The sequence below is a fragment of the Portunus trituberculatus genome, chromosome 10, assembly GCF_017591435.1.
Source record: "Portunus trituberculatus isolate SZX2019 chromosome 10, ASM1759143v1, whole genome shotgun sequence".
NCBI lineage: Eukaryota > Metazoa > Arthropoda > Malacostraca > Decapoda > Portunidae > Portunus > Portunus trituberculatus.
In genome coordinates, this window is record NC_059264.1 from 7288793 (window position 1) to 7314082 (window position 25290).

General features: G+C 38.0%; 2 protein-coding genes across 4 annotated transcripts in view; one reads left to right on the plus strand and one right to left on the minus strand.

Annotated features, from left to right (window-relative positions):
- LOC123501900 (centrosomal protein 43-like) overlaps positions 1 to 11265 on the plus strand; it is a 64933-nt gene extending 53668 nt beyond the window's left edge. For 2 of the 3 annotated variants that reach the window (XM_045250968.1, XM_045250967.1), the window contains 2 exons: positions 2972 to 3114; positions 10965 to 11265. In XM_045250968.1, coding sequence (XP_045106903.1) covers positions 2972 to 3114; positions 10965 to 11090 — 269 coding nt within the window. In that variant the 3' untranslated portion in view covers positions 11091 to 11265. Of the gene's footprint in view, positions 1 to 2971; positions 3115 to 10423 lie in introns of all 3 variants that reach the window. The other variant, XM_045250969.1, reaches the window with a different exon arrangement.
- An 8845-nt stretch (positions 11266 to 20110) lies between these two features.
- LOC123501902 (zinc finger protein 646-like) overlaps positions 20111 to 25290 on the minus strand; it is a 92252-nt gene continuing 87072 nt past the window's right edge. The window contains exon 4 of the mRNA XM_045250970.1: positions 20111 to 20363. Coding sequence (XP_045106905.1) covers positions 20158 to 20363 — 206 coding nt within the window. The 3' untranslated portion in view covers positions 20111 to 20157. The remainder of the gene's footprint in view (positions 20364 to 25290) is intronic.

The following is a 25290-nucleotide window of genomic DNA, read 5'->3' on the forward strand; positions in this document are numbered from 1 at the left end:
ATAACGACGTCATTATGAACCAAAGTACAACCACATAAACCATAATAAACTAATACCACATAATACCTAAACCTCCTATCATGCTTCTTCCTCCATTCTAATTTACCTCAAAAGACTGCATTGCAACTTATAAGCTCCACTTACTGGTTATATATGAAGTACAAAACGCCGCCGCCCTCAGCTATGCAGCCGAGGGTGGCCCGCTTAGAGCCGCGGTTGTCCTCTCTGCTTCCTCTGTCCTCTTTCTCTCTGCCCCAAACCTCTACAATTTCCCTTCAGGAACTTATGGGGACAGTGTGTCTTAACCCACACAACACGCCCCTCAGAATGTACCATTCACCAATCAAGTACAAACTTTAAATGAAACTCCACGTGTGGTATGAACAACATCCAACTACCACCGGATGTTTACATGACCTGGGCGATATATATATATCTGCCCGGGCTGCCCTGGGTCAACTGACCTGGGTCATTAAATGTGTCCTGTTGTGACCTTCCTGCCCTTCCTAAACTCTTTTATGGCTGGATACGACTACACACCGCATACTGGCGAACTATCATACTTCTATATATCTTTATTTCTTGTATCTTCATATTTCTCATATTGCACTTATGATGTAGGCATCTGACAGTTTGAAAGCCCCGCCGTATCACGCAAGCCGACAGTCTTTTGAATACACCAGGAGCTGCTGATACTGAGGCCTGCCTCAGGAGAAATCCTGGGACACCTGTAGAATCAAGATCAAGATCAAGATGAAGCCTCTCGTGGACAAGACACGCACCACTCACTCCCCTTTTCAAAACATAACAACGTCGTCTTCCCTCGCTCAACTTACCACTAAAACGTCCTGCAATGTGGCCTAGCGTTCCTAAGAAGACCAGGAAGTCTATTACTCTCGAAGTGAAGCTGGATTTTATTCACAGACACGAGAGAGGTGAGAAAATTATAGCATTGCTCGCCACCATCTTGACTCTATCTACTGTTTACTATTTTCAAGTCAGCAGACTCTATTAAGAAGGCTGGTGAAATTGTATCGTCCTTACAAGCTAAAAGAACCACCTGAACTCGTGACTCTACAATGGATAAAATGGAAAGCCTTGTGGAAATGTGGTACATAAGTTTTGTATGCAGTATCATGATGCGCCCTTTGTTTACATTCCACAGGTTGCTGGTTAGTGTCTTTCCTGTTTCACTCTCCCTCCCTTCATAAATTTAAGATCACCAACATTATAAAGTTACGTACATACATACATTAGTGTACATTATAATGACTTAAATTAAACTGCCTAAATATTTAACTTCATAATTTTTACTTTCATTAAACCTTTTACTGTACTATGATGCACTCTGGCTTTGTTTACTCTCAATGGAAGTTCAAGTCAGGGGTTAAACTTGTTATAATCGGTTCACTTTACGAAGTTTAAACGAAGTGTTTTAGAACGTAATCCCTTTGTTAGCGGGGTTGCCTGTATATATATATATATATATATATATATATATATATATATATATATATATATATATATATATATATATATATATATATATATATATATATATATATATATATATATATATATATATATATACAGGCAACCCCACTTAACGAACGGGTTATGTTCCTAAAAAAACATTAGTTAAGCGAACCAATTATAACAAGTTTGACCCCTGATTTGAACTTCCATTGAGAGTAAGCAAAGCCAGAGTGCATCATAGTACAGTAAGAGGTTTAATAAAAGTAAAAATTATGAAGTTAAACATTTAGGCAGTTTAATTTAAATCATTATAATGTACACTAATATTTGTATGTAAATAACTGTATTATGTTGATGATCTTAATTTTATGAAGAGAGGGAGAGTGGAGCAGGAAAAACACTAACCGGCAACCTGTGGAATGTAAACAAATGGCTCATCATTGTACCACACACAAAACTTATGTACCACATTTCCACAAGGCTTTCCATTTTATCCATTGTAGAGTCACGAGTTCAGGTGGTTCTTTTAGCTTACAAGGAAGTTATGGTCTCACCAGCCTTCTTAATAGAGTCTGCTGACTTGAAAATAGAGACAGTAGATGGAGTCAAGCCATGGTGGCGAGCAATACTATTAGTTTTCTCGCCTTTCTCGTGTCTGTGAATAATATCCAGCTTCACTTCGAGAGTAAGAGACTTCCTGGTCTTCTTAGCAACGCTAGACGACATTGCAGGGCGTTTTGGTGGCATGTTGAGTGAGGGAAGATGAGCTGCTGCTGACGCTGTTATTGTTTTGAATTAGGGGGAGTGAGTGGTGCATGTTTTGTCCACGAGAGGCGCTGGTGTATTCAAAAGCCTGTCAGCTTGCGTGATACGGTGGGGCTTTCAAACTTGGAAAAAATTACCTGGATAAAACTTCGTTAAAGCGAGTTTGGTGTTTGTTAACCAAGCAGATGGTAGTAATAGGAAATTTCGTTGTGTGAACGTTCATTAAGCGGGGGTTGCCTGTATATATATATATATATATATATATATATATATATATATATATATATATATATATATATATATATATATATATATATATTTATTTATAAATGCAAGAGTGCAAGCAGGAAGCACAAATGGGAAGTATGAGTGGAGGACGAGAGTGTGAGCAGAGAGTGCTAGTGGGAGCAGAGAGCACAAGAGTGAGCGTAGAGTGAAAGCTTTAGCGGAAGTGAGAGTACAAGTGGAGACTACTTTGGCAACTGCCCAAAAATGAGCAGATGAGTGGTAGTGGAAAGGTCCAGCCTGAAAGAATGGAGGAGCTTAATTTTGAAAGTGCTTGCCCATCTCTGCTAATCCGGTCTACATGACTTATTTTTCAACTTTGAAAATGGCTGGGAGTACAATGAAAGAATTTATATGAACCATTCATTCATTTTTTTACCATATTATCTTTGGGATACTAATGTATAACCTTTACTTTTACTTTATTGTTTCATTTTGCTTCCAGGCAAAGATAAACAATATGAGGATGACTTCTCTTCCATGAGTGAGAAATATGGCCATGATGACGAAGAGGAAGTAGAGGAAGATATTGAAGAAGATCTAGGGGACATATCTGCAGATGATCTGTTGAACTCATCTGCATCAGGGGTATGTTTTGTGTTTTTTACTTATTTTTTCTAAATACAGTGATACTGTGAGATGCAAGTTTAATTTGTTTCGTGATGGAGCTCTCATCATGAATCGCTTGTATCTGAAAACAATTTTTCCCATTGAAATGGGAAAAGTTGTTTGCCATTAATTGAAAAATTGAAATGCCATTAATCCGTTCCAGCCTCCCTAAAAACAGCACCACAATTTTTTATGTGTTTGTAGGTAAGAAAAGGTATTTATAAATAACAAATATTGTATAAAAAGTTTTAAGTAGGCAGAGAGAGAGAGAGAGAGAGAGAGAGAGAGAGAGAGAGAGAGAGAGAGAGAGAATGGAGGCCATACCCCTGGAAAGGTTTGTTTTGTAAAGTTCCCCCTATGAGGATTACTGTCCTTCATGTTACTCAAATGTGAATGAGTCCCGCAGTATGTAGTCCATTAACCCTTAAAATCCGGGGAGCTGACTTACTTTCTATCTGCTACAGCGGGTAAAAATTACACCTGTCGAAAATGCTAAAAGATTTTTTTCCTTATAGAAGCATATTTCTCTTACGATGTAGTTTTTAACATGTTATGACTTCTGAGAGCAAAGTTATTGCATATCAAAAAATTCTCCCCAAACCCTTGGCAGAACCCGCCGCTAAGAAATCCCCCCCTAAGCTCCGATAACAAAGTGTGCGTGCTCGCTCTCTCTCTCTCTCTCTCTCTCTCTCTCTCTCTCTCTCTCTCTCTCTCTCTCTCTCTTCGGGCATTTGAATTTGATGTAAAAGTAGGAACTTTTGCACTTTCATGTCTTGAAAATGCAAATTCAGATATATGAAATGATGTGGGAAAACAGGTAAAGAAAAAGGAACCACATATTACAAGTATTGTAGATTTCTATAATAATTGGAACCTGGCAACTCTTATTAGCAATGAGAGTCACATGACTCGGCCGACAAGCACAGTCCTGTAGAGGCAACCATGGGTGACACACAACAGCACATTGCTCAAAGGGAGTACGTGAGGTTTATGAACGTCGATGATGACTCTGATAACAAATTCTCCAGCACAGAAGTGTTCCCCAATCCAGCTCGTTCTGGCAAAGTCTGTGGAAAAAGCCGACATACAAGATAATAAATCATTGCTCAGGTGTGCCAGAAAATAATCAGAATCATGTTGGACTTCTAGGAATACAGTACTTATTTCAACAGGGTGGCCAGCAAACATGGGCATAGTTGCAATAAAGTTGTCATATAGACTCCATTGAAAGTCATTTTAATGTGCAGCAGCACGTATTGAACCTGCAGCTGCAAATCTATCTCTTGTAGTACGAGTATTTCTACCATGCCATCTGACTCTGCATGTGCTACGTGACGCTGACTGAGAAACGTCTTGCCGTTGTGAGGGTTGGTCTCTTGTCCCCTAGATCACTATCAGAATCACTACTGGAGTCTTCACTTTCTTCTGTCTCAATAAAAAAATCAGTCCTCATTTTCATCACTATCCTCAATGTCACTACTGAGTAACACTGACGTAACATCACTCGGAGTACCGTTTCTTCCCTCCAGGTCATGGTGGTTGCGAAATTTCGCCTTCATAATGGGAAAAGATGTGTGAGATCATATGTCTCGAGGCTCGAGGAGGCAAGTGAGAAAAGTTGCCAAATTCCTCCTCTTGTCCCGGGACCAATAGTGTGGTGGAGAGATTCAAACGTTTAGTGCGGTAAAATAATGATTCCTGGAACGATTCCCACCTCCCCGCACAAGACAGTAAAATCTTCCTGAAATGATCACCATACGTTAAGGATTAAGAGCTATCAGGCAGATTCTCCTCATACTACTGTGCTAAGCCCAAACCTAGATTAAATGAGGCTATATAGTATCTCCTGAGGGAAAGCAACTGAGTGAGTACCTTTCTTGTTTATTGTCGAAAACATACACAGATGACATTATTAATACTAAATATATACAACTTCTTGCAACATTACATGGCATAATGGTATTAGTGTGCATGTATATATTTGTCTGATAGGTGCAAGTGTGAGAACAAATGAAGAGGAAAAAAGATGTGTGTTTTCTACTAGTGAAGAAAAGTGTAGGAAGCATGTAATAGGAGAGCATAGTTTTCAGAAATGTGTGAAATGTGACTTTTACAGTGATAGTGTATGGAAGAAAACGGGCGAGTTTTAGGGCACACTACAGTTTACAGTGTTCTTGTCCCACGGTGATAGCGCTGGCATAGACCATTATTTAATTTAATGTTCTTTTCTTGGAGACAGACGTTTTTGGCTGTTGGTGGTGAATGGTGGAGGAGGGAGGAAGAGATGGAGAAACCTTTCACACACAAATATTAACATAAATTAAAAATGTCTGTTTCTTAAGGTGGTAATTCGATGACTCGATATCAATATCGATTTTTTGGCTCTCCCATTGCTATTTTTTCACCGAATTCAATAATATTTATACACAAGGTGTACGTTTATGGTGTACGTCTTCAGTGTTAATTTGGTACACAAATGTGGCGTAGTTTTTTTGCAATAAATATTTTTTCGGCGATAAGAAAATAATTCAAAATACCATTATAAAATCAAAACTAATAATAACAGTGTGGCAATTTCCTCTTAACCACATATAATATACATGACAACAAATAAATGTTAGCATCGGCATACACATAACCTATGTTATAACAATTTCATTACACGCCAAATTGTTACCTTTTTTTCATCAAAATGTGAGTTTATAAGCCTGTTGTAAATTTATTTGAGTGAGTTCATGCATTATCATGCTAGCATTTGTTAAGATGAGGTTGTTGATCATTTTGCTGCAAAAATTTTGAAATTGACCAATTACTGAAAAAGTTATTCAACAGTATATGCTGAAAAACTGAAAGTCGAGAAAACGCATTTTCTGTGAACATCTTCAAAACCCCACATAACTCGCTTCCTCACTCGGGGCAACGGTTTCCTAGCAGGTGGGCTTTAAGATAGGAGGTACCCTAAAAAGTATCCCCTTTAGCCCATAAATTCCCGTGAAAAGCCCACATGGTATAAAAAAAAAAAAATAACTCACTCCAATATGTACCAAACTCAGATATGTACTTACATAATCCCTTGACAACTGCTTGGAGGCTGGTAGTGGCTGTTTAGATAGTTTCAGGCCATGTTACATCATGGCCTTACACGTGGCATTGTCACAATTTGGGAACCCAACACGTGTAAAATACGATCAACAGGTAGGCTGCACGCACGCGCACTCCCTAAGGCTGTATCGATTGGTACTGAGGGAGTAGCGTCTTCCTCACCCTCACTGCCTGATACTAAACTATCGTACATCACGCAAAAATAAATAAAACAGCTCAAAAAAAAAAAAATAAATACAAGCAAAACAAAGACTAGAAGAAAAAGGGGCGTATGCACGCTTGGGTATTGAAAGGGCCGGCCCTTTAAACCCGCCATTACCAGGTAAGCAGTGCGTTATGTGCCTGGCAACTTCGGCCATGGCTTCCCTCTCCAGAGACGAACCCAAGTACCAAGTTTCCAATTTTTCAATTTTTTTGACCAAATTAACGAATCTCCACCTTAACGTAAGGGAATAGGATAGCATCAAAATGATTAAAGAACAATCACAATGTATGAGGTGCATGGGAAATCCGTAGATACTAGCTTAGCTGAGGCTGGACTGATGTGCCAACTAGTGGTGGCACCTTGAAGCATGACTCATCTCAAAATTTCACTTGTATCTTAAAACAAAAAAATGGACCAAATCATGGCTCGTATCTCAAGGTATTACTGTACTTTATTAGTTTGCAGTTTCTAGGATTAATTGTTGAGCAACTCTTATTTTAGGCTCACATCTTTTAACCCCCTTCAGTACCATGATGCATTTCTATATTCATTCTGGTGAGTATTTGGTGATTTTATACAGCTTTAGAAACTCATGTGAGGATTTAATTAGTTAAGACTGGCTATTAATCTTCTGACCTCCAAATGTCAATAAAATGTTCTAATTGTACAAAAAAAAAAAAAAAAAAAATGAAATCTATCCCAGTACTTAAGGGGTTAAGTTATATAATTTGTAAAATGTTGTCAAAACTTATCTAGGCTAGTGTTTGGGATAAAGATTTTTCTTTAGGTGAAGGAGGTTTGAAAAAGACACAGTAAAAGAGGAAAAGACTACTGTTCAATTATTGTATCTTGAAGAAAATATGATAGAAAACATCCAAATGCAAACATTAGTTTTCTTCTGGAGGTTTCCTGGTAGGGTGATGTGCAGTAATACCATACAAGAGGGTGGAGATAGAAGTGCCATTAAAACGAGAGAATTTGCAGCAGAAATGTGTTGACAACACTGTGAGTGAACATGGGCATGGCTAATACAAATAAATTTTTTTGTGGAATGATCCAAAAAAGATACTCAATTTGTCATAAGTAGCCCATTCCTGATAGATATTTCTGATCCAGTCATACCTTAAATATTTAAACCGGATTTTTTTCAGAGATATTTTCCCACTAATGGTATGATGTTATCCCACATAACCTATTCCTCTTAACACCTTTCTTATCATAGGAGGAAGAACAAACAGAAATAGCAAAGTCCCAGAGTTTATCTGTGAAAAGGTGAAGATACTAGTTAACCCCAGCACTAGTAAAGTAGACAGAATAAAGGAGAAAGTGAACAGAAAATTTAATGCAATGAGGCAACAGTGGGAATAGGCATGTAATTAATAATTTCAGAACAGTAACTATTGAAATTGTGATTGAATATAGCAGTTTTTTATGCAAGAAGGGAAGCTAGACAAGGGCAACAAAATATTAAATAAAAAGGCCTTTAAAGATTAAAACAGAATTAGCCAAATGTCTGAGACAAATGCCTTGAAAGTTCCCTCTTAAAAGAAGTTAAGTCATGGGAAGATGGAAATACAGAATCAGATAGGGAGTTCAGAGTTTACCAAAGGAAGGTATGAATGATTGAGAGTAGGCTACTGATCACCTCATGCATTAGAGACTTGGACAGAATAGGCATACAGTTATCAAGATCAGTAAAGCAGTTAGCATAAAAATAGTAATAAAAGATAGTTATAGATACAACATTTCTGCAGTAAGAAAGAGGCTGAAGAGTCAGTCAGAGGAGGGGAGTTGATGAGATGAAAAGCTTTTGATTCCACCCTATCTAATAAATCTGTGCAAGTAGAAGCTCTCCAAACATGCAAAGAGTGCTCCATACAAGAGAGTACAGAATTATCAGTTGGAGAGGCAAGAAACACCAGTGGAGATGCCTCAGAACACCTAACTTCATGGAAGCTGTTTTAGTAAGAGGTGAGATGTGAGGCTTCCAGTTTAGGTTATGAGTAAAGGACAGACCGAGGATATTCATTGTGGAAGAGGGAGACAGTTGAGTGTCATTGAAGAAGAGGGGATAGTTGTCTGGAAGGTTGTGTCGAGTTGATAGATGGAGGAGTTCAGTTTTTAAGTCATTGAAGACTACTAAGTTTTCTATGCCTCAATCAGAAATCTTAGAAAGATCAGAAATCAGGCGTTCTGTGGTGTTCCTACGTGAACTGTTGACTTCCTGAAGGGTTGGTTATCTCTGAAAGGACATAGAAAGATGTTGGGTGGTATCATTAGCATTGGAGTGGATAGGACAACAAGTTTAGTTAAGATCATTAATGAATAATAGAAAGAGAGTGGGTGACGATACAGGAGGAACACCACTGTTAATAGATTTAGAATGACAGTGGCCATCTACCATGGCTGCAATAGAACGGTCAGAAAAGAAACTTGAGATACAGTTGCAGAGAGAAGGATAGAAACTGTAAGAGGGCAGTTTTGAAATCAAAGCTTTGTGGCAAACTCTATCAAAAGCTATTGATATGTCTAACCTGACAGCAAAAGTTTCACCGAAATCTTTAAAAGAGGATGAGTAAGGAAAGCTAGATCACCAATAGAGCAACTTTGACAGAAGCCATACTGACGATCACAGAGAAGATTGTGAAGTTAAAGATGTTTAAGAATCTTTCTATTGAGAAAAGATTACAAACTTTAGACAAGACGTAAAAGCTATAGGGTGGTAATTTGAAGCATTAGAACAGTCAATATTTTTAGGAACAGGCTGAATGTAGGCAAACTTCCAGCAAGAAGGAAAGGTAGAGGTCAATAGATATAGTAGAAAGTTTGGCCAGGAAAGGTGCAAGCACAGAAGCAGAGTTTTTGAGAGCAAGAGGAGGGACCCCATCAGGTCCATAAGCCTTCCGAGGGTTTAGATCAGCGAGGACATGGAATACATCATTATGAAGAACTTTAATTGAAGGCATGAAGTAGTCAGAGGGAGGGACAATCCCAGAATCGTCCAAGGTGGAGTTTTTAGCAAAGCTTTGAGAGAAGAGTTCAGCAATAGAGGCAGATGTGACAGCAGATGTATCATCAGGATGAAATAAAGGAGGGAAAGATGAAGAAATAAAGTTATTGGAGATGTTTTTGGCCAGATGCCAGAAATCTCAAAGGGAGTTGGAGTTTGAAAGATTTTAACATTTTCTCTTTATGAAAGAGTGTTTGGCAAGTTGAAGAACAGCCTTAGCATGTTTCTGGGCAGAAATAGACAGTGCATGAAATTCAGGTGATGGAAGGCTCAAGTAACTTTTGTTGGCAACCTCTCTATTATATATAGCACAAGAGCAGGCTGTGTTAAATCAAACTTTGGAAGGTTTAGGTTGAACAGTAAAAGTGAGGAATGTACGTCTCCATGGCAGACACTATCACCTTTGTTATGCTTTAAGCACATAGACGGGTTTTTGACATGGAAACAGTAATCATTCCCGGGAAAATCAGAATGATACCTCCTCATGGACAAATCCATTTATGGGGAAAACTTTATGCTGTCTTGAAGTTCTCTGAAATGTATATCACCACATTATTCTCACTTCCTTATATTCCAAGTTTATCCTGAACATTTTTGTTAGGGATCGTGAAATTCTTGGCAACATACTTATGGTGTGCATGGTTGTGGGTGAACTTGATATGAGGTGACAGCTAGTTGCATCATTTGATAATATTAAGGTATCAAATAGCACCAGTTGTTGCTGTCAGCCTTATTGTTATAACAATCATCCTTGATATTTACCAGTTATCCACTTGTGAGGCAGACAGTCAAGAACCCTTTCCCACCTTGGGTAAGAGGGACGATTCTTAGGAATTGTTCCTCCCTAAGAGTGCATACATACATATGTACATGTTATTGTTTAGACTTTTTAGACTGTTAAACTACTGCTGATTTTTCAGGAACTACAAGTGTATGTCTTTATATTATGACTATCATAATATCTTCCTCAGGTTTCAGATCTCACACAAGACCAGTCACTTTCCGAGGTCAGCGGTGCTCCAGCTTACCAAGAAAACATTTAGTACTTTTTCAGTGTTTCTTTCCTTTCCATAAACAAATTTAGTTTCTTCATCATTGTGCTAGTGCCATTCCATTTCTTAGTCTATATTGTTGCATAGAAGTAATGTGTATTGACACAAATAAAAAATTAACATATAATGTAATGTGGAAGAATGAATTTTCTAAGAACTCATGGATACTGAGATTTTTTTTTTTATTTATTTATTTATTTATTTATTTTTTTTTTATCCATGTGTAGGTATCATGTTGAGATATAAGGTAGATTGTTGTCATCTACATATCATATGCAATAGATACTTAAATATGATGAGAGCCAACAAGACTTTTAATCTTAGGATTCTAAAACAGATATTCTATTCAAGATCTTAACACATCTCAGAACCAACACATCAAACTATTACAATAAAGATTTTTGCTACTGTAACAAACGGTTGTTATACAATACCAAATACTTTTTTTTTTTTTTGTCAGACTGAACTTATTCCATCCATCACCACACCACTACAGTTCCTCACACGTTCGACTGCACTACAGCAGTTGTTGTATGCCTTAAAACCATCCCTCCCTGCCACCCGTCCATATGTTAGAGCCTATTAGGGGTACTGTATTGCTCTAGCATGTCTTTGATTGCTACTGCAAATTATAAAATATGCTTGAGAAAGATAATCAGTCACATAGTGAGACCCTCCATTAACATGTAAAATCAACATGATTGTAATGCAAAATTAAAGTAGTATATAAGTTTTTGAAATTAATAAATGTTTTAACAATTTGAGAGTGATTATTTTCCTTTCGTTATGTATTTAAGTTCACACTGGTTGCTTTGCATCTATGATCATTTTCTTTCAAGCTTTGAATTTTATTTAGTAATAAAGTGAATTTGTACATCAATACACAAAATATCTAAACATGAAGAAATGTGTAGACTCATCTTATATATCCACCACCACCAAGTCCAGTATACATGGTGGGATAGTGGTCAGATACTCAGTGCTCACAAAGTTGGTACCATGAGCACATCGGGTTTAGTTTATCTCTGGTGCTCTACAATTGTACTTCTCTACAAATTGCATAATGGGTTTTGCTTTGGTTCAGCAGGATGAAGTTCTAGTGATGTATGTGACTCAGGTTATCCCATCACATATTCTTATTAAATAAATGTAAATGATATTAAGTATACCATAATACTGTCCTCGTATGAACTTGAGAAGAATTTCATATACTGTACAGTATTAGGAAAATAATACTATAAATGTAAAAATATAATTTTAATTACAATATATGATTACATATATACAGTATATATATATATATATATATATATATATATATATATATATATATATATATATATATATATATATATATATATATATATTCCCCGGCCGGGTGGAGATATTTGGGTGTGTCTCCTTTCACGTGTAGCCCCTGTTCACCTAGCAGTGAGTAGGTACGGGATGTAAATCGAGGAGTTGTGACCTTGTTGTCCCGGTGTGTGGTGTGTGCCTGGTCTCAGGCCTATCCGAAGATAGGAAATAATGAGCTCTGAGCTCGTTCTGGTTGTCTCGTCAGAGACTGCAGCAGATCAAAACAGTGAAACACACACACACACACACACATACATGGGAAGAGAAATAAGGACGATAGTTAAAGATATGAACTCCAAGTGGAGAACAGTAGACAGCGGAGTGCCACAGGGGTCAGTATTGGCACCAATACTTTTTCTCGTATATATAAATGACATGCCAGAGGGAGTGAACAGCTACATAAATCTGTTTGCGGACGATGCGAAACTGTGCAGAGTCATTAAACAAAAAGAGGATTGTGAAATACTACAGGAAGACTTAAACAAGATCTGGAAATGGAGCAAAAAATGGGAGATGGAATTCAATGTGGACAAAAGCCATGTCATGGAAATGGGAAAAAGTGAAAGACGACCAGTGGGAATCTATAAGATGGGAGATGGAGTAGAACTAGAAAAAGTAAAAAAGGAAAAGGACTTGGGAGTGACAATGGAAGAAAATAATCAACCGGTTAGCCATATTGATAGAATTTTCAGAGAGATGTATAATTTGCTAAGGAATATTGGAGTAGCATTTCACTATATGGACAAGGAAATGATGAAGAAATTGATAAGTACTAAAATAAGACCTAGATTGGAATATGCAGGAGTTGTGTGGACTCCCCATAAAAAGAAACACATAAGAAAATTAGAGAGACTACAAAAAATGGCTACAAGAATGGTTCCAGAATTTAAAGGGATGGCATATGAGGAGAGACTAAAGGCAATGGATCTACCAACCTTGGAGCAGAGAAGAGAGAGGGATCTGATACAAGTTTATAAATTGATTAACGGAATGGATGAAGTGGATAATGAGAAACTGATCCTGAGAGAAGAATATGACTTTAGAAGCACAAGATCGCATAGTAAGAAACTAAGGAAGGGACGATGTCTGAGAGATGTTAAAAATTTAGTTTCCGCAAAGATGTGTTGAGACTTGGAACAGTTTGAGTGAGGAAGTGGTATCAGCAAAGAGTGTACATAGTTTTAAAGAAAAATTGGATAAGTGTAGATATGGAGACGGGACCACACGAGCATAAAGCCCAGGCCCTGTAAAACTACAACTAGGTAAATACAACTAGGTAAATACACACACACACACACACACACACATATATATATATATATATATATATATATATATATATATATATATATATATATATATATATATATATATATATATATATATATATATATTCTTTGTTTATATATATATATATATATATATATATATATATATATATATATATATATATATATATATATATATATATATATATATATTCTTTGTTTTATATATATATATATATATATATATATATATATATATATATATATATATATATATATATATATATATATATTCTTTGTTTATATATATATATATATATATATATATATATATATATATATATATATATATATATATATATATATATATATATATATTCTTTGTTGAACCTTGATAACTTGGACCACGAAAACTCAAATTTTGTGATAAGTTGAACTCTGACTGACCCAGGGACTAAATTCTAAGATAAACAACCTGCCGGTGTGTGTGTGTGTTTTTTTTTTCTCTTTTCACTTTCCTGTATCTTGTTTTCTATTGACATTATCAAAAATCTAATTCCAACAAAAAATTGCATTTTAGTTGTAGTTTAAAAATGATACCAAACCAAAGTTGATCAGTTTATACTGATTCTGTGAAAATATTTGAAGTGTAAAAAAGCTATTTTTGAAATATTTGCTCCTAAAGATTTTTCATAATTTCATACTTGTTTTGCTATTTGTATTCATCTGATTAACAAGAAAAATTTACACATGATTGTTTATACTATGATGACTTCCTGGAGCATGATAAGGTGATAATGCATCAGATTCCCACTTCTCTAGAAAATATTATTCAGTCATATGTGGCAGTTCCGAAGGAGCCATCAGCAGCATCATGGCAATCTGCTGTTTAACTACGGAACTGGACACTCTGAGTCGTTATTAGTGTGTTGAAGTGAGATAATGATGCTGTGAAGTCTGCTCCAGCTTTATAGCTCTGTCTCATAATAATCTTTTGTAATAATATTATTGTGAGAGTTATGTGATGTATAGTTGTTGTGATGAAGGTAGTGAAAAGTGTTTAAAAAGATCATAGTAGTCTTATGATATTGAGAGAGAGTGGAGAAGTGTGGCAGTGAAGCATGGCATGAGGCGAGGGTCTGTCAAGGGGCAAGGCCTGAGGGCCTTGGAGGGGCAGACAACATGCATAACAGAGGGGAGGCCAGAGTTCAAGGTCCAGCTGTCAGCCACAGCTGTCTTGCAATGATACATTTGTTTCTTGTTGTCTTCTCTTCTTCTTGAAGCTTCTGATTCAAATTCTTGTCAATTTATGCCTGTAAGGATGTTATTTCTGAGTAAGTAGAGAGTTAAATCATGCACCTCCCCTCTTGATGCCTGGCCATGTACTGTGTAGGGCTTGAGTCATGCTATGACGCAACTGCACGAGACATATAAAAATGGCCTCCAGGTGGGAAGGGTATTTAATTGTCAAAAAATAAACTACATCTGGTAATTTATGGTCTGAAGGTTTTGGAAACAATAGTAATCCCAAAAAATTTAATCCCACCAAAATTAAATAAATATACTGGTGACCCTCACTATATATATATATATATATATATATATATATATATATATATATATATATATATATATATATATATATACAGTAAGGTCCCGAGTTACGTCAGAGTTACGTTCCTGAAACATGACGTAAGTCAATTTTGTACGTAACTCGAGTTTTTGTACTTTCAAAGCATATTATCGAGTTTTCAACCAATAATTATTTATGGTTATTCAGGTAAGTAAAAGGTTATATTGTTATATTGGTATATTATTTACAACTCTGTAGGAATATGAAACACAAGCTTGTTTTTGTTGTTAATTACGGCCGCGAACACGAAGGACTGCATGTTGCCAGAGGGGTGGACGCCTGAGGCCGCCAGGAGGGTAGGCAGGTCGAATGTTGTGATGCCCAGGGTGGACAGCTGGGAGCGTAATGCAGTGCGATGGGAGTAGAAGCGTAGGCAACGGAGTAGGAAATGCAATAGGAAAGGGCAATAGAGATCAGCAGACAGGCGCAGACGGTGCAAGTGAGCTGCAAGTGTCGTGTGGCCCAGACGAAGGCTCCGGAGTTGTTATTGTTGTGATAGGTGCGCGAGCCCTCAAGGTCGTCAACCTCCCCGGTGTCATGGTAACGGGCTTCCCATTTTCTTCTTCACTCCCTTACACACAGCTGCTGCTTCCCTTCTCATGTCTTTTAATTATGTCCACTTTTTCTTGTAGCGTAATGGTTTTCCTTTTCTTAGCATCACTGCTATCACTCAGGAGTTTTCTTTTTGGTGCCATTGAGCAAGATACTAAGATAGTCAGCAAACGCAGATGTAGGAACACTCTTGCCAGGGGCGACGGTGTGGTGGAACTGAGGTACGTAGAGTGTTATTGTATTCAAGTGTGAGGTGGGCGGTGTGGCGGATAACCACTAGTGACGCCTGGCGGCCAACAATAACAATAAACCCCGCGCTTTATGATTTATAAAATTTTCAATTTTTAAAATCTTAAATTTCCTTATAGTGGACTGACGTAAGTGCGAGTTTGACGTAACTCGAGACCGACCTTACTGTAACCGGGACCTTATATATATATATATATATATATATATATATATATATATATATATATATATATATATATATACAGGCAATCCCTGCTTAACGAAGGGGTTACGTTCCTAAAAATTAAACTTCGTTAAGCAAAACTTCATTAAGCGAACCGATTATAACGAGGTTGACCCCTGACTTAAACTTTCATTGAAAGTAAACAAAGCGAGAGTGCATCATAGTATAGTGAAAGGTTTAATGAAAGTAAAAATGGTGAAGTTAAACATTTAGGCAGTTTAATTTAAGTGATTATAATGTACACTAATGTTTGTATGTACGTAACTTTATAATGTTGATGATCTTAAATTTATGAAGTAAGGGAGAGTGAAACGGGAAAGACACTAACCGGCAATCTGTGGAATGTAAACAAAGGGCGTATCATTGTATCACATACAAAACTTATGTACCACATTTCCATTTTATCCATTGTAGAGTCACGAGTTCAGGTGGTTCTTTAAGCTTGCAAGGAAGATACAGTCTCACCAGCCTTCTTAATAGAGTCTGCTGACTTGAAAATAGTAGAGACAGTATATGGAGTCAAGATGGTGGCGAGCATTGCTAAAGTTTTCTTGCCTCTATTGTGTCTGTGAATAATATCCAGCTTCACTTCGAGAGTAAGAGACTTTCTGGTCTTCTCAGGAACACTAGGCCACATTGCAGGGCGTTTTGGTGGTAAGTTGAGCGAGGGAAGATGTTGGTGTTGTTGGTGCGGGTGTTGTCCACGAGGCTTGATCTTGATCTTAATCTTGATTCCACAGCTGTCCCAGGATTTCTCCTGAGGCAGGCCTTAGTATGGGCAGCTCCTGGTGTATTCAAAAGCCTGTCAGCTTGCGTGATACAGCGGGGCTTTCAAACTTGGAAAAAATTACCTGGATAAAACTTCGTTAAAGCAAGTTTGGTGTTCGTTAAACGAGCAGATGGTAGTAAAATGAAACCTTCGTTGTAGCAAAATTTTGTTGTGTGAACCTTCGTTAACCCTTAACTTCCGGCGGTCGTATATAAACGTTTGCGTCAGAACGTCCGAAGTGACGGGATTCGTCCCAGTAATCAAGATTTTTCCCGGCGTAATTTTAAGTCTCGCGCTCTCTTGAGGCGGATGGTGAGTAGAAGTATCTGGCATCTTTTACCACACAAGTGTTTCCACAAGAGCTCCTAATTTTAGAGGTAACTGAACTGTTTTCCCGTTTTATGGGCGACACTTGGCAACTCCGGTGACGCGCTGGGTAGAAAGGTCAGTGATAACAGCGAAGGATCGGGTCAGATTGTAAATCACCATGGAGCAAGGCAGAACCCTTTTACTTAGCAGTGGTTCTGAGCTAGAAGAAAGTGACAGTGAATATATAGAAGAAGAAACTGGGGAAAGTGAAGAGACTAGTAGTGAGGACACGGATGTAGAGCGACGCCGCGCTCGCTCTCTCTCTCTCTCTCTCTCTCTCTGTGTGTGTGTGTGAGAGAGAGAGAGAGAGAGAGAGAGAGAGAGAGAGAGAGAGAGAGAGAGAGAGAGAGAGAGAGAGAGTAATGCTTACACACACACACACACACACACACACACACACACACACACACACACACACACACACACACACACGTGTCTCAGAAATCAGTGATATATACACACACACACACACACACACACACACACACACACACACACACACACACACACACACACACACGTGTCTCAGAAATCAGTGATAATATGTCCTTCCTTCCTCCTCTCTCTCTCTCTCTCTCTCTCTCTCTCTCTCACACACACACACACAGAGAGAGAGAGAGAGAGAGAGAGAGAGAGAGAGAGAGAGAGAGAGAGGCGTCGCTCTCGGCTGTTTCCTCTTGACTGGTCACACCGCGTTCGGAGGAGGAAACTTTGATAAGGCAATAACTAAACTCTCAGACGTCATATCGAGCTGGAAAGTACATCATTGTATTCAGAATAACACAGAGAAAATAATTATCAGTATTCAAACTGTGTTCTGACAATTTTTAGGTGTACCATTTTTCCCCGTCATTAGACAGGAAAAAATATTTTAATCCCCGGAAGTTAAGGGTTAAGCGGGGGTTGCCTTACATATATACATTAGTGTACATTATAATGACTTAAATTAAACTGCCTAAATGTTTAACTTCATAATTTTTACTTTCATTAAACCTTTCACTGTATTATGATGCACTCTCGCTTTGTTTACGCTCAATGGAAGTTCAAGTCGGGTTAAACTTGTTATAATCGGTTTGCTTAACGAAGTTTCGCTTAACGAAGTGTTTTTTAGGAACGTAACCCCTTCGTTAAGGGAGGATTGCCTGTATATATATATACAGTAATCGCTCGCGTATCCGGATTATAGTAGCCAAGGCCCTGGCGGATACGCGAAATATCCGGATACGTGGAATTTCCTCTCCCAACCCCTTATAAATTGAGAAAAAAACATGTACATAACCCAAATGGGTAAGAAAACAATGAATGAAAGCACATTAAATGATTGTGTATACAATAATGACTTCCTGGAGAATGATCGAATGATAACGTATTAAATACCTGCTTCTTTAGAATGTGAGGGTTGGGAAGGTGCCATCAGCAGCGTTATGGCAATCTGCTGTTTCGCTGCTAAACTGGACACTACCTGAGTCATTATTAGTGTGTTGAAGTGAGATAATGATAGTGAAGTATTTATTGTTTGTCTCAACATAATTTTTTTGTAATAAAGTTATTGTGAGAGCTATGTCATGTAAAGTTGTGATGATGAAGGCAGTAAGAAAAAAAAAGTGAAAAGATCATAAGTCTTATGATATAGAGAAGATAGTGGAGAAGCCTGACAGTAAGGCATGGGTGAGGTAGGTCTTGGAGGGGAAGATAACACGCATGATGGAGGGGAGAGGGGAGGCCAGAATTGAAAGTCCAGCTGTCTCCCAACCATACAATTTGTTTGTTTGTTTCTAGTTGTCTTCTCTTCTTGATGTTTCTCATTCTAATTCTCATCAACTTATACCTGTCAGGCAAAAATTAGAGAGCTAAATGACACACTTCCCTACTTGACTCCTGGCCCTACTGTGTAGGGCATGAGTCAGGCTATGACACAATCACACAAGACATTTAAATATGGCTTCCTGACAGAAAGGTTATTTAATTATCAAAAAATAAACTCATAAATGAGAGCAGCTCATCTTGGCCATATGATACTTGGAAGTTCTGCCTTAGGGTGTCTCACAGAGAAATGTAAACAAATACCCCCTTTAGCCCATAAATTCCAGTGAAAAGCCTACATGGAATAAAAAAAAAAAAAACTGCTACTAGGTTGAATATATATATATATATATATATATATATATATATATATATATATATATATATATATATATATATATATATATATATATATATATATATATATATATATATATATATATATATATATATATATATATATATATATATATATATATATACACACACACACACACACACACACACACACACACACCCGGTAGCTCAGTGGTTAGAGCGCTGGCTTCACAAGCCAGAGGACCGGGTTCGATTCCCCGGCCGGTGGAGATATTTGGGTGTGTCTCCTTTCACGTGTAGCCCCTGTTCACCTAGCAGTGAGTAGGTACGGGATGTAAATCGAGGAGTTGTGACCTTGTTGTCCCGGTGTGTGGTGTGTGCCTGGTCTCAGGCCTATCCGAAGATCGGAAATAATGAGCTCTGAGCTCGTTCCGTAGGGTAACGTCTGGCTGTCTCGTCAGAGACTGCAGCAGATCAAACAGTGAAACACACAAACAGATTTACATCTACTTATGAAGATGCTATTAAGTTGAGATTATAGCATTCCAATTAACAAGAAATGAAATTTTATTATAAAAGTTTTGGTTAGAAATCATAGATCTTAATTTGGCTAAAAATTGATGCTAGAGGAAAACAGAGTGGTCCGTCTGGCTCAAGATGATGGAAAGAATTGACAGAACAGTAAAAAAAAAACAACGAAAATCATTGAAGACGACAGAAAAAGTGTTATTGTGGTGCCACCTAAGTGCTGTGCTGCCTAGCGGGATTGAGGGATTGCTCATGCGGTAGGTTTGAATGAGCTTGGGGGCAGCTCTGGATAGTAGTGAATTCAGCATAGTGGCGATCCGGATACGTGGGCGATTATTATATATATATATATATATATATATATATATATATATATATATATATATATATATATATATATATATACATACACACACACACACACACATATATATATATATATATATATATATATATATATATATATATATATATATATATATATATATATATATATATATATATATATATATATATACATACATACATATATACACGTAAATCTTTGCACTGGTACATTAAATTACACAAAGGAAACTCATCAGCCTAAGCTAAGTAGGTTGAAGCAGCTTGAGGTCTCTGCAGGTCCAGCTGGTAGGTTTGGGAAATGAGCTCAAGAGGAAATCCAGAGTTTGCATCATGGTTACTGGGAATGGTGTTACTGTCTCCTCCCACCAGTGCCCCTCCAGGACCAGCTTCAGCATTCCCTAATCCCAGGTCTTCAGTGTGAGTGCTGCTCATCCCTCCATTTCCTGCAGAATGTAGAAGGAAAGAAGATTAAAACAATGAAAGTAAATAATTCATCACTATTGTCAGTCCTTTACTACTTAAGTGTCACCATAAGTATCATCACATTTAGCCCCTTATGTGCAACCAGCCTACATATCAGCGGATGATATTTGAAATTGTAATGCTGATCAGCCTACATATAGCAAGCTGGTGTTAGCACCATTGGAAAGAGCGTTTTCTGTAGGTCAGGACTGACTATTGCAACGCTGGCCTGCACTGTGTACTAGCAGTCCACCCCCATCCCCATGAGATTCACAGAGGGTCTGGTCGACCCTCCCTCTTCCCGCCTCTTCTCCCCTCTCCTTAGGTTCTCCCTTCCCTTGTGTGTGTCGCTGGAGGACTGTCTGGGCGCCGTGTAAACCTTTGGGCTCTGTCCTCTAGAAAACTCTGCACCACCGACAAAAACCAACTGACTTCTGGCGATGGAAAAACCAGAGGCCTCACTGAATATAGCACCACGCCCAGGTACTCTGGGTACCAGGTCCGATTTGGGCAGATTGATCTGAATACCCAACTGAGCACACAGCTGCAAAACAGCCCGGATGGTGCCCATACACCACTGGAGAGTAGGCTGTGACCAGCTAATCCAGGTAACAGCGCAAGGAGATATTGTGTCGGAGCCCATGGACTCCAAAACTGACACCACCGTCTCCATCCAGAAGAGGCTGACCACTAAAAACTTTCTTCTCTACAGGAAAACAAAGATTGCTCGATTTGGTTGAAAACTAAGAAAGTTATAGGCTTCTGAATGGAGGAAAAAAAAAAAAAAAAAAAACAGGAGAGGTCTTTAAAGTCCTTTAACCCCTTACGTATGATATATTTTTTTTTTACCTTCCTTACCCCCCTGGCCAACCATTTCTGGGTATTTTTCAACTTTCACCAAGATTTTATTTTTTTCTTATGGGATTGTAGATGATATTTTTCTGCATCTCAACTTGAAATCTGCAACTCTCTAAGTGTTCTGGTTCAGATGTGGCAGGCCGTCAAAGTGTGAAAAATGAAGAAATATCCTCCCTGTGGGCCAACAGAAAACGGGGGTTTCACCTCTTCTTTGTTTACTAGATCTTTCAGCTTCTCTTTTTCTTTCTCAGCTTTACAGAGTCCTCCTTCCATCTGCTTCTTGTAGTTAGCTATTTCCTTTTTCAGTTCTTCATTTTCCGCTCTTAGCCTAGCTTCGTTTTCTTCCACTTTTTTTTTTATCCTTTCTCTCAGTTTTTGAAACTCTTTTTCCTGTTCTTCATTCTCTTTCCTTCCCATACCCTCCTTTATCCATTTATCTAGTTTACGTTCAATAGTCAACACTTTCTTAAATAGTGAAGTATTCGCTTACTTCCTCATCAACATACAGTAAAACCTCAGCTCACAACCATAATTCGTTCCTAAATCCTGTTCGTCATCCGATTTGTTCGTCCCCTGAATAAATTTTTCCCATAAGAATGTGTTGAAATACCATTAATCCATTCCAGACCAAAAAAAATCATACTTTTGTCCATAAAACCCATTCAAAATAGACCTTTAATGTATGCATGACATGAACAAAATAATTATAAAAAGCCTAAATTGTTTTACTTACCTAAATGCTATCAAAATGATAATAAAATGAATAAAAAAGAAAAGGTTATTTACTTGAGAGACTGGACGTTGATGGCATGATGGAATGGAGGAGAGGAGGATGGGGAGGAAGACAGATAAGATCCGAGAAGACAATCATGAGAGAGGACTCTGGATGTGCGCAGCGTGGCAAAGCTACACAACAGCTGTGTAGCGTCACAAGTCAGTGCCACTATGTGGGGGCCCGTTATAGTGAACATCGACGTGGGAAACATGGAAAGATTGCCAGTCTTCGTCTCTGCCTTTGGAAGACCCTTGCCTGCTGGGGATTGATTTCCTCATGCGTGTGGGAGCAAGTTTGGACTTCCAAGAAGGGAAGTTAAAGGTACGTGGCCAGGAAGTTCCTTTGATCCTCGGAGGTGATGCTCAGTGTGAGAGGAGCGGGCAGTAGGGCGGTGTTCCTTGCCAGGCGAGCGAGGAAACAGCTGCGATGGATGTGCAGTACCTGGATATGGCCAGGATGATGATGACAGCAACGCTGAGAGCCACCAGAGCAGCGAGGATAACGCTGATTTCATGAAAAATGAGTCTACACTACTCGCCCAGGCCACCGCAATATTTACCTAGTTGTAGTTTTACAGGGCCTGGGCTTTATGCTCATGTGGCCCCATCTCCATATCTACACTTATCCAATTTTTCTTTAAAACTGTACAGTTGCGGCCAGTAAACTCCTTGCCAGTCTTAGCCCATATATTTTCCAGTAGCGATATCTGGCAAATCCACACCAGGTGAAGGCTTCTGGTTCCCTTGGATTGGTTAAACTCCCTCAAAAACTAAGCCTTAAGGCTCCACCCACTTGACCCTCCCCTCCTGGTCCATGCCCTGTCCCTCCCCGTGACCTCAGAATGTCACCACCCCATTGTATTTACCTAGTTGTAGTTTTACAGGGCCTGGGCTTTATGCTCGTGTGGTCCCGTCTCCATATCTACACTTATCCAATTTTTCTTTAAAACTATGTACACTCTTTGCTGATACCACTTCCTCACTCAAACTGTTCCAAGTCTCAACACATCTTTGCGGGAAACTAAATTTTTTAACATCTCTCTGTGTGTGTGTGTGTGTGTGTGTGTGTGTGTGTGTGTGTGTGTGTCTGATCTTTGTTTTTATTTCATTTTCTCAATTCACGTAGCAAATGTAGCATAGCAATCTCTCTGATCTTCCTCTTCCTCCTCCTCCTCCTCCTCCTACTCCACTACCACCACCACCCTCATCCTCCTCCTCCTCCACCCTCATTCTTCATATATATATATATATATATATATATATATATATATATATATATAGAGAGAGAGAGAGAGAGAGAGAGAGAGAGAGAGAGAGAGAGAGAGAGAGAGAGAGAGAGAGAGAGAGAGAGAGAGAGAGAGAGAGAGATTTAATATTTCCTTTTCAGCATTGAAATTTTACTATTGAAATCAATATGATATTCATATATTGATATTGTATAGTAGAGTTGTAGAGTTTACAAATGTCAAAGACTTCAAGTCGGTGGTGGTGGTGGTGGTAGCAGTGGTAGTGATGGAAGCAGGAAGGATTAACAAAATATTTCACACTTTTTATGAATTTGAGTCTTCCGCCTCTTGATCTAAGGAAGAAGCTTATCAGATCGTCACCTCAATAGATTAAATCTCTCTCTCTCTCTCTCTCTCTCTCTCTCACACACACACACATAATTATCACTGTTATTATGAATATTGTTATATGATTTTCAGTTATTATTTTTGCTACTACAACTACTACTACTACTACTACTATAATTTTAGTGCTTTATGACATTATTATTATTATAATTATGATTATTACAATTGTTTTATTATTATATTTTTCATCAATAATTAGTGTGGTAATTTCTCTCTCTCTCTCTCTCTCTCTCTCTCTCTCTCTCTCTCTCTCTCTCTCTCTCTCTCTCTCTCTCTCTCTCTCTCTCTCTCTCTCTCTCTCTCTCTCTCTCTCTCTCTCTCTCTCTCTCTCTCTCTCTCTCTTCATCTTATTTGCATTTCTGTTCTTCTTATTTGTTCTTGAAACTTTTATTTTCTATATAAATTACATTAGGCAGAACAATAAGTTTACTGAAACTACTTCCTGTACTACTACTACTGCTACTGCTGCTGCTGCTGCTGCTACTGCTACTTCTACTACTACTACTACTACTTTTACCACTACTTTTACCACTATTTCTACTACTTCTATTACTACTACCACTACTACTACTACTACTACTACTGTTACTGACTACTGCTACTTCTACTACTACTACTCTTACTTTTACTTACTATTTCTACTACTTTTATGACTACTACTACTACTACTAATAATAATAATAATAATGATAGTGAAAGGCATGAATGAAAGAAATTATTTGATAAAAAAATGTTATATTCAATATTCAGTCCAGCCTCCCTGGTGAATAATAACGCTTTGAAGGCGGTCTGGTAGAGAAGTTACTAATCGTTGGGTTAATCCAGGTCGTGTGTGTGTGTGTGTGTATTTACCTAGTTGTATTTACCTAGTTGTAGTTTTACAGGGCCTGGGCTTTATGCTCGTGTGGTCCCGTCTCCATATCTACACTTATCCAATTTTTCTTTAAAACTATGTACACTCTTTGCTGATACCACTTCCTCACTCAAACTGTTCCAAGTCTCAACACATCTTTGCGGGAAACTAAATTTTTTAACATCTCTCAGACATCGTCCCTTCCTTAGTTTCTTACTATGCGATCTTGTGCTTCTAAAGTCATATTCTTCTCTCAGGATCAGTTTCTCATTATCCACTTCATCCATTCCGTTAATCAATTTATAAACTTGTATCAGATCCCTCTCTCTTCTCTGCTCCAAGGTTGGTAGATCCATTGCCTTTAGTCTCTCCTCATATGCCATCCCTTTAAATTCTGGAACCATTCTTGTAGCCATTTTTGTAGTCTCTAATTTTCTTATGTGTTTCTTTTATGGGAGTCCACACAACTCCTGCATATTCCAATCTAGGTCTTATTTTAGTACTTATCAATTTCTTCATCATTTCCTTGTCCATATAGTGAAATGCTACTCCAATATTCCTTAGCAAATTATACGTCTCTCTGAAAATTCTATCAATATGGCTAACCAGTTGATTATTTTCTTCCATTGTCACTCCCAAGTCCTTTTCCTTTTTTACTTTTTCTAGTTCTACTCCATCTCCCATCTTATAGATTCCCACTGGTCGTCTTTCACTTTTTCCCATTTCCATGACATGGCTTTTGTCCACATTGAATTCCATCTCCCATTTTTTGCTCCATTTCCAGATCTT